The sequence below is a fragment of the Nicotiana tomentosiformis genome, chromosome 8, assembly GCF_000390325.3.
Source record: "Nicotiana tomentosiformis chromosome 8, ASM39032v3, whole genome shotgun sequence".
NCBI lineage: Eukaryota > Viridiplantae > Streptophyta > Magnoliopsida > Solanales > Solanaceae > Nicotiana > Nicotiana tomentosiformis.
This window is the reverse complement of record NC_090819.1, coordinates 126,535,691-126,547,135: the sequence shown is the minus strand read 5'-3', so window position 1 is coordinate 126,547,135 and position 11,445 is coordinate 126,535,691. Positions and strand designations below refer to the sequence as shown.

General features: G+C 39.2%; 1 protein-coding gene and 1 long non-coding RNA gene across 2 annotated transcripts; one reads left to right on the top strand and one right to left on the bottom strand.

The window, feature by feature from the left end:
* The first annotated feature begins 4,593 nt into the window (after nt 1-4,593).
* LOC104093422 (uncharacterized) lies at nt 4,594-6,411 on the top strand. The gene is made up of 5 exons (XR_011410125.1): nt 4,594-4,773; nt 4,854-5,257; nt 5,332-5,901; nt 5,988-6,077; nt 6,147-6,411. It is a non-coding gene; the product is annotated as an uncharacterized lncRNA (long non-coding RNA).
* A 1,568-nt stretch (nt 6,412-7,979) lies between these two features.
* LOC138898114 (uncharacterized) lies at nt 7,980-9,113 on the bottom strand. Its single transcript, XM_070184151.1, has one exon. The coding sequence runs from the start codon at nt 9,111-9,113 to the stop codon at nt 7,980-7,982; it is 1,134 nt and encodes a 377-aa protein (XP_070040252.1).
* Nucleotides 9,114-11,445: the final 2,332 nt, after the last annotated feature.

Here is an 11,445-nt window from a genome sequence, read left to right as displayed (position 1 = left end):
CTTTGTCGGAAATATTTTTCACTTCTTTTAAATTTGAACACCCTTGGAGAAATTACTAGCTTCGCCGTTGAAAGCATGCTGCCTAAGAGGGGTTGATTCCGAGTATAGAGGATTTTATGACAAGATCAGACTCCCGAGATTGAACAGTACATAGAATAATAAGCAGTGAGCGCGCCTGCAGTTTTTTTAAATATAACATAGTACTCCTATTTCTTGGTAAAGAGAAATCTTTGGCAACATTTACATGCTAGTTTTTGTTTCAAAAAACAAAGCCTAATTTATCTTCCTTGTGCACCTCAGTATTTGTATCGCTACATTATACGGATCTTTCATTTGTTTTGACCTTACTCGTTTCAATTGGATGTGATTTTATAGGTACTTCATATGACTTCTTTCAAATGTATGAAACTTTTTAAAGATTTGTATGTATTCATACTGAATATCTACCCATCCTAGAATAACATATGAACTTGCCTTATCCATAAGACTTAGGTATCTCAAACGTATTATTTTTAGGTTAATTATTCATATTCTGAAAGTCACGTGCAAGTTGGTCCATGGACACGAGCCATACACATACTGGGACCACTGAAGAGTTCACACTTTCATGGCCCCACACAATCCATACCCCACAGGCCCACACAACGTATGTATATATCGTGGCATCGACTTATTTGTGGTGGTCCAACAGTAACAAAATGGCCCACCATCAAATTTTAGCCTTCGAGTGTGTCCTCCTCTGGGTCCAACGATTGTGTCTTAAGGCATAAAGTAGAGCCCACTATCCGTTGCCAGTGGACCACTTCAGGGCTTGAGCCCTAATAGAGCCCACTAAAATTACTAGAGAAATGTATATTTCTTGGTGTTTTTAAAAATAATAATCAATAATATATTATATATGTGTGTGCACTATATACATAATTTATATATTTTATATATTCTTTTGGCTATCAAATATAATTAATTTTGATCGACAGATCAATTTTGTATACAAGGGGTGGAGAGATCGACGAAGATGTCACACATCGTATTGGGGTGGGATGGATGAAATAAGGACTTGCTTCCGGTATTTTGTGTGATAAGAAGGTGCCAACAAAACTTAAATGTAAGTTCTACATAGTGGTGGTCAGGCCGACTATGTTGTTTGGGGGCCCAGTCAAGAGCTCCCATGTCCAGAAGATGAAGATAGCAGAAATGAAGATGTTGAGATGGATGTGCGGGCACACAACGTTAGATAGGATTAGAAATGAAGTTATTCGGTACAAGGTGGGTGTGGCTCCTACTAAGGACAAGATGCAGGAAGCGAGGCTTAGATAATTTGGACATGTTAGGAGAAGGAGCAGAGACGCTCCGGTCAGGAGGTGTGAGAGGTTGACATTGGAGGGCCTAAGGAGATAGAGTTAGGTCGAAGAAGAATTGGGAAGAGGTGATTAGGCAAGACATTGCGCAGTTGCAACTGACCGAGGACATGACTCTTGATAGGAAGGTGTGAAGGTCGAAGATTAGGATAGTAGATTAGTTAGTTTAGTGTTCTCCTTATTATACCGATAGTATTAGTACGTACTTTTCGTATTCTGTTGGTATTAGATTTCTATGACTACATGTCGTTTCTTTCATTTCGGCCATCTTACTATCTGATTGTTATTTATGCTACTTTTACATGACTTCTCGTTGTTGCGCTTCTTGTTTTCTCTTTATTAATGTGGTGTTTATGCTTCCCTGACCGAAGGTCTATTAGAAACAACCTCTCTATCTCTACAAAGGGGTAAGGCTGCGCACGCACACTACCTTCCCCAAACTCCACTACGTAAGACTATATTGGGTTTGTTATAGTTGTACCCAAATCACGAGTCCGGAACCTATTTGTGGTTCTTTTTGACAAAAAGAACGAAAATGCGTATAAAAAAAAGGAGTTACCTAACTATGTATAACGCTCTTTTAAAGAGCGTTATACCTTAACAAACGTTTTGGATGTTAAGGTATATCGCTCTTTAAAAGAACGTTATACATATATAACGCTCTTATAAACCGCGTTAACAATGCATAGCGCGGTGTATAAACGCGCTATATGTATAGCGTTGTTATATACCCCGCTATACATAGATAAAAACGGTCCCCTCCCTTCTTCCCCATGATTAAAACCATTCCCCTTCCCCCAAATCACGAGTCTAGAACCTATTTGTGGTTTGCTTGTTTCGGACTCAAATTTTCAATTTATCAACTTTCCGAAAAACAGAAATCGAGGTATTCCGATTTAGTTTATGTCGAAACTCGTATAAATAATGCATATTAGTTGTTTTGAATGTGTTTCCATGTTATTTTGTATTTTTTTGCGATTAAACTAGTATGTTATTTTTATCCGGACTAAGATATTAGTGTTCTAAAAATATATGTAAAAATTGAGAAATCATTATTATTTGTTAATAAAAATATTTAATAAATTTCCTTTACTTTTTTATATATATTTTCGTGAATATTTTGTGATTAAATTTATTGTTGTTTTTATCTAGTTTAGATTATCTATTTGCTTAAAGTCTAGTAATATAGTGCCCTTTTAGCGTAGTAAAATGTAGAGCCTTTTAGCGTAGTATCCATGTAATTTAAGTATCTCTTATATTGATAGATCAAACACAAACTCTGTCCAATTTACAAAAATTAATTATTTAATTTACAAAACAAACATATAAAATTATAAAACTAACATGTAAAATATTAAAATTGACACACAAAAGAATTAAGAATAGCTTGGTGCTACTGGGCCTCAAATATCGAGCCTGGAACCCATATATATATACTCTGTCTAATTAAATATTGTATAATTATAAAAATTAATTATTTAGTTTACAAAACAAACATATAAAATTATGAAACTAACATGTAAAATAATAAAACTAACACATACAAGAATTTAGGATAGCTTGGTACTACTGGGACTCAAATATCGAGCCTCGAACCCATATGTGAATATTCTGTCCAATTAAATATTGTATAATTATAAAAATTAATTATTTAATTTACAAAACAAACATGCAAAATTATAAAACTAACATATAAAATAATAAAACTAACACATACAAGAATTCAGGATAGCTTGGTGCTATTGGACCTCAAATATCGAGCCTTGAACCCATAAGTGAATACTCTATCCAATTAAATATTGTATAATTATAAAAATTAATTATTTAATTTACAAAACAAACATATAAAATTATGAAACTAACATGTAAATTAATAAAACTAACACATAAAGAAATTCAGGATAGCTTGGTGCTATTGTGCCTCAAATATCGAGCCTGGACCCATATGTGAATACTTTGTCCAATTAAATATTGTATAATTATAAAAAAAATAATTATTTAATTTACAAAATATACATACAAAATTATGAAACTAATATGTAAAATAATAAAATTGACACATATAAGAATTCAGGATAGCTTGGTACTACTGGGCCTCAAATATCGAGCATGGAACCCATATGTTAATACTCTGTCCAATTAAATATTGTATAATTATAAAAATTAATTATTTAATTTACAGAACAAACAGACAAAATTATGAAACTAACATGTAAAATAATAAAATTGACACATACAAGAATTCAGGATAGCTTGGTGCTACTGGGTCTCAAATATCGAGCCTGGAACCCATAGATATATACTCTGTCTAATTAAATATTTTATAACTATTAAAATTAATTATTTAATAGTTAGACGACATGGACGTGCCACCTATGCATCCCAGACCTTTCTGCGATGAGCTATTAGTGTTACAGGGCGATCATAGGGTCGCCCATGTATGGGAGGATAGTTACTGGCCCAGACTCTCCGCGACAGGAGAGTGGACGACATGTGAGATTTTATGAAAGACATAGATCTCCACCCCCGTGTAGTCTAGCGCCTGCGGGTTACGGGCTTCTACAGGAATTTAGAGATCGGGCGGCTGCAGCTCGACTGGTCTTTGGTCACGGCCCTGATAGAGCGATGGCGACCAGAGACGCACACATTCCACCTTCCCATTGGCGAGGCCACCATCACGCTACAGGACGTGAAGGTTTTATATGGGTTGCATGTTGATGGACTGCCTGTTGCACTGCCTCGGCCCATGGGAGAGATGACGCGTGGGCAACATTTTGACATGCTGCAGCAGCTCACTAGTTTCAGGCCACAGGATGAGACTGCACACTCAGGGGCCAGTCGCATGAGTTTGACAGCTATTCGACAACATTTGGAGATATTATACACTGACATCACTGGCGAAACAGATGATCTGCATATTCACCGGGATACGAGGTTGCTGCTGCTCCTTATGTTTGGAGGGGTCTTGTTCCCGAACACTTCGGGGAACCTAGTCAGCTTGAGATTTCTTCATCATCTTCAGCGGCTAGATGATTTACCCCAGTACATCTGGGGTGCTGCTGTTCTCGCCTACTTGTACAGGCAGATATGTCGGGCGATCATGGGCACCCAACATGACGGATGTGCATTTTTGCCGCTGCTACAGGTGACAACATATTCGAATACTCTATTCATTATAACATATCTAGTAAAACTTTATCTTAAATTTTATGCCAACTTTTTATGTTAGGTTTGGGCCTGGGAGCGGTTCCTGCAGTTGCAGCCACCTCTACCACCATTACCTCTGGATGTACCACCTCCATTTCTCCCTCTAGCTAGGAGGTGGGTTCTCCGGCGGGGATACGTACATATCTACGAGGCTCAACATAATCTCCCCCTTTGCAGGGGTTTGTTGGATATGCTGGAGGGCGCACAGGTAATTGTATACCTAAGTTTACTTGGTATAGCTTCCCATATGTTGCGCGCATACTCACGTTTTCTGTTGTTATTTAATAGTTCATCTGTACGCCATACAACGACGACTTGATAGGTGTTTGGATCACTTCCGTCCCGCTGATGTGCCTCGATATTGTGGAGCATCATGCCACGGAACGGGTACTTCGCCAGTTTGGCCGTCCGCAGCTTGTACCGAGAGGGCCCACATGGGAGCCCACACATTATCAACGGGATGATATTTCCAGGGTGGACGACGCATATGTGGCATGGCTAGAGGCGCATGTCGATACTTGGGACCAACGAGCTGACATGATTCAGCCCCTCCCCCCCCTTCACAGAGCCAGACGGATACTATTCATGAGTATATGCTCTGGTACCTCCGCGTTACCCGACTTTTCGTCGGGAATCCCATTCATCGAGCTGGCGGTCGGTAGGTTCCAAACGCCGGGTGGCATGAGGCCCTGGTATGTTTTCTGGTATTATTACTTATATAACTGTAACATAGTGTTCTGTAGTTTATATTTTATACGTTGTGCAGGCTATTGGCCTACATATAGTCTACCATATGGGATTGCAGATGCAGCAACATGCCGGCGAGGGAGCGGCCTCTTCGCACGATTATGGCTGGCAGATTGCAGAGGTGGCTGCCCGGACACTGCAGCGAGCCCGAGAGGATCAGCGCTTAGGACACAACCCTGCTTATGTGGCGCCAGAGTAGTACCAGCGAGGTAGGGGTGCTCCACGAGGTAGGGCTGTCCCACGTGGTCGTGGTGGGCGGCGATGAGATGGTCCCCAGCAAGGGGGCGTTGAGGCCCTTGTTGATGATGTTGATGTTGATCTGCCGGATAACCTTCATGAGCCGAACGAGTATCCCATCAGCATGCCGTCATTCAGCCTTGGGCTGTAGCTCACTCCAGGGACTTCGCAGGTGACTCCGTTAGGTCCATTATTGATCATGGGCACGGACATTACCGGAGAGCATTGGGATGCATACTTCCCAGGCCCATCGACCGCTGCTGAGGATCGGCCGACCTGAGATGTGGATAGTGGGCGTCGGCTGAGTTATGGCTTATCATCGAGGGGTGCTGGGGAGCTTTTACAGGCGTAGGTATGTTTTTATTGGTATTTACTTTAAATTTGTTTTTCTTTTCTCATTTATTTTTCATAAATAAACTTATTAATTTTCTTATTAAGGCTTCATCCTCTCCCGTCACGGAGGCCGCTTTGTGCGATGTTGACCTGGTTGCGACGGATGATTATATTCAGGAGCCCGACGAGATCCTAGTAAGACAATTTAAATTGTTATAACTTAATATATATTTTCCTATACTGAGCTGACTTATTCTTCTGTAGGTTACTACTGGACCGACGACCCCTTCTACCGATCCTGCCAGCATTATTGATGATCATGTTGCAGCGCATCCTGCTATAAAGAGGCGACGAGATGAGGATGATCCTGATAGCGTAGCGAGGAGGGATGGGATGCGCCTCAGCCAGCGGCTGCATTGAAGCACACAGGTTGTGGAACACATTGAATTTTTTTATTTTTTATTTTGTATTTGATGTAAATAATAGCAAATTTTTTTATTGTTTTCGTTATATGCGCATTATGTATATATTTCCCGAGTTCTTCATTATTTTAATACTGCAACACAAACACAAATTCAAACACAAACACAACAACTTAACATAATTTAAATTCGGCACACATAATGAAAATACATGACATGGAAAGAATAAAGATAAAATACAACACTCAACACATACATTGGTTTGTTTAATCAACTATTCTCTTCTTCAACCACTCAAATTGATCCAACAACTTATTTTTTTCTTCTTCCACCTCTTTTAGTTTCTCCTTCAACGCCGTAATTTCTCATTTATACATAACCTCATCACGTTCATATCTTTTGTTTAAATCATGAATATACTGCAAAGTTTGTTTGTAGCATTCCTGCTTACAGGGTTCATCAATCCATACCTCAAAATTGCAAATAGGTTCGTCGGGAATCCTATAAAACTTGCTCTCACACATCCAATATAGGCGCCCAACTTCACCATCATCCCAACAATCCGTCATCTTACATTGTTTGCTGCATTGATACCTTGGTACATAAAGGCGTTCAGACATTTGTTAAAGCGAAAAAAAAACCCTGCTTTTATGGAGAGTTTTGCTATTGGTTATTGTTAAGCGCAAAAAATAACTAGAATGCATCTGTTATTTATAGGCAAGACAACACACATAACGTAATATTTAACCGCGCTATGCTAACACATAACATAGTATTTAACCGCGCTATGCTTCACGTGTTAAAGATTCTTTCGGATACAAAATAAATTTTTCGCAGGCGGGCAACTTTTCAGATCAACATGACAACACATATAACGTAGTATTTAACCGCGCTATGCTTCGTGTGTTAAAGATTATTTCGGATACAAAATAACTTTTTCGCAGGCGGGCAGTTTTTCAATTCGACAAGACAACACACATAACGTAATATTTAACCACGCTATGCTAACACATAATGTAGTATTTAACCGCTCTATATATATTCAATAAGATTTAACAACAATGGAAACATAATTTTATTTGATACATCTTACAACATAAACAAGTACATACACTTATTATAACTACATTACAAAACCCAGTTACTACGTGTATCCTTGATAGTTGGGTACATTAGTAGAACTCCCACCAGGAGCTGGATTACCACCGCCACCCAAACCAGCCGAAGGACATTTTTAATGGTCATGTCCTGTTTGTGAGCATATACCACATTTGCGCGCATAAACGGTATCACTAATATCCATTTGGTTCTGTATACGCATTCTCTTCTGCACCTGTATTCGACACAAAAACTCCTTGTTACACACCATTTTAAATGGTTCCGGCGGCCAATAATGCTCAACAACCACTGGCTATAACTGCCCACTATAGGTGTTTAAGTATGCAACAACACTATATTATTTATCAACGTAGTTGGTTGGCCCTAAACAAACATGTTGAAAGTATTTGATAGCATGTGAGCACGACATGTGGTAGATGAACCATTTCCCACAAGAGCATAACCTTGTAGATTCATTTATGGTATGTACATTATTTCCCCGATTTTGATGGATAGCGGTGCGAACTTTAAAAATATTTATGTCCTGATCATACTGTAAAAATGAATGCCAATGTGCTCACCGCCTGTATTTCTCAAATCTCTTCATCGGCAGTGGCATAAATTCAACACCCATTTCCATAAATAACGTTGCAGCTGTAGCCCTTTCAACAAACCTCTCCACCATCTGCTTGAACGACATGCGCGCCATGGCAGTGACAGGCAATCCTCTTGCAGACTTCAATAACCTGTTGAAAGACTGTGACACATTTGTAGTCAGAACTCCCCATCTTCTTCCACCATCCGCATGTAAAGTCCACTTGTCAAGCTCATGTTGCATCAACCAACGATAGGCTCTCTCGTCTTCCTGTCTGATAGATTCCATGTGCCTCCAGAATTTATTCTCTTGGTGGTCTGTTGCTTCCATCCACATCAAATCATGCATATCCTTGTTGGGATGTGCCTTCTGGAAATTGGCCTTCAGGTGCCTCACACAGTAACGATGGTAGGTATAAGGTTCTTGCCATGCAGGTAAATTCTCTACAGAACTTAAGATACCACCATGCCGATAAGATATTATACAAATACCGGAACGTTGTTTGACGACGTGCTCTTTCAAATGGTTCAAAAATAACATCCACGTCTCTTGGCTTTCATTGACACAAATAGCAAAAGCTAGAGGAAATATTTGTCCATTATCATCTACTGTAATGGCGATCAACAACTTGATATCACACTTTCCATAGACATGAGTGCCGTCTATGGATATTACTGGTCGGCAATGTGGAAAACCATCAATTGTTGGTTTAAATGCCCAGAACACGTAATTGAAATTATATTCTGGTCTTTCCGGACTCCGCTCAAGCTTCCATTCAACAACCGTCCCGGGGTTAAAGTGTTGCAGTGCTATATACCTGGGTAAAGCTGCAAATGACTTATCCCAGTTACCATAAATAATTTCAAACGTACGTTTGCGCCCGAGAAATGCCTTTCTTTTGGTAATTGTATGGCCATATTCCTGGTGGACTGATGTAATGCACTCTTTGATTCTATACCTTATGGACGCTTGAAGGTATGGAATAAGGACAAGAGGAATCAAGTCAATATCCAAGTTGTAGTGATTCCAATTAAATGTGTCTATTTCACATGTGTGGGTGGGAATATATTTACCCACTTTCCACAGACCTGTATTCTTCTTGCTCCCACGGAGCATCTAAAGACAACCCGTAAACTATCTGCGGCAAACAACCTTGTATACATTCGGACTTGACTACCATACCGTCATCTCACGACACTCTTTTACCCTGTACATTTTTGCCGCCCTGCTTAGGCGCGCTTTATCAGGAAAAAGCATGCCCTTTGCTAGCACCGTTGGTCTAGAATCATCCCATATTATTGTCCGAATTTCATCAAAATCCCTTGTGAGAGCATCCACATCCGGCATACTTGGCAAATGATCAAGGTAGGGAATCTTCCTTGAATGAAACGACACTTGGGACTCGTACACTCTTGGTCTAACGGGGGGTGGAGCATACTCCCTCGTCAAATCAGGTCCTTCCTTCTCTTCCTCCTCATCACCATCCTCACGAGGGAAAGGTGTGTCGTCTTCGGAATCATCGGCATTGTTGTCATAATCATTGTTCTCTTCCTCACTCTATGCATCTGCTAGATCCCGATTTAATATGTCATCTTCGGGCAATTGAGTCAGGACAGGTGGTTCAACTTGCTCGTTTTCACTGCACAAACAACAAAATAATAAGCTACTCAAATTAATAAATACTTTCCATATAGCTGTATCACTTCACTTACAAGTCGTAATATGTTGGCATTCCTTGATGGACATTATCCTGTTGGTGATGACTCCCGGATGGACCACCATAATCTAAAATTGCAGAACTACGCATATTCCAACTGGGCATGGGTTCATAACTTGTAAAAGTCATATTTGGCCGGTACCCCCTATGGAATATATGAGTGTTAATGCAAATTCAATACAACAAAAATATACATCGTAACACTAAGGAAAATTGAAGTTTACCACTCGTCTTGTGGATTATGTAAAGCAGGAGAGAAATTATTTCCTCGCTCCTCATTCTCCCGTGGTGATAAGTTTAAATCAGGACAAACTCTTTCAGCCGGAATCTGTCCGGCAAAAACTGCTCCAGAATAACTACCCGACGATTGAGGGTTATCCCTACTATGCTCAACCTCATTATTGCGAACGTCTTTGACCTTGACGTACATTTCCAACATTTTATCACAAGAAATTTTCGGTATTCATCCGGAGTCCTCAAAAAATCTCTCAAAGTTTCATCATCGTTGATGTTAAACTCAACGTAACAAGCAACCTCTTGCGGAGTGACGGAATACGGATATCTTCCGGTTACTTTAAGGTTCACCGAACGTTTCCTCACACTTATTTTTTTACATAACAACGATACTAATGTATCGTACTCCATTGTAAGTGACAACTTAACATGACATTGTGAAGATAAACTATAGCTCACATGTTATTCGCCACCACAACCTCACCCCTACCCCACCCCACCCCCCAATATAATGAAACCGTACTTTTCGCTCTTCAGACATTATGAAAAAATGCTTGAGAATTTAACAAGAAGAAAAATTTTAACAGGAGTTACGAATATTTTTGAATGGATTTTTGTAAAATCCTAACGCCTTTAAATAAGGCAATGCCTAGCGGGGGGAGGGGGCTGAATTATTTTAGGTATAACGCTCTTTTAAAGGGCGCTATACCCATTTGAATTATTGTTATGTCAGTTAAATGCAAGAGACTTATTGGTGGGCCCACAAAACATGTATATCGCTATTTAAAAAAACGCTATACATATAACGCCTTTAATAACAACGTTATAGATGTATAATATTTTTTTATGGAGCGCTATACCTTAACGTCCGTTAATATATAACGCTCTTTAAAAGAACGTTATATATAAATAAGTCATTTTTCTTTTTACACTTATTTCCGTCTTACATGACAAAAAAAAACAGCATTTAAGTTCTGAACTCCCCGAATCACCACCTCAGCCACCCACCTTAATGGTGATGGGCCATACTCCTAAAATATGACATATGATTTGAGCGGCCTTCTACGTAAAACGGCCCCACATACCTTGAAGCAATCGCCCACGCGCCCTGGTCCCATTTCATCCCTTGACCCCAATCCCACCATCTCTCACAAACCTATCTTTTGTGTCAAAATTTTAAACTTTAACATTCTTATTTTCTTCTTATTATAAATTGAGATAAGATATTATAAACCATTGGATATACAAAAATTGTCGTACGTTATGAATATTCAACTAATTAGTCAAGTGAATACTAATAGATCTGATGATCAAGTGACCTGATCTCGTCTTTGATAATCCGCTTGAGGAGAGTTACACAACTCAGGACCAGCTCATAAGCAATGGATTCATTTGAATTTAGTATTTTAGATACAAGGTATAGATATATATATATATATATATATATATATATATGTAAATAGTCGTTAAAGTTTCAAAAAAAATTTATATTTGAAC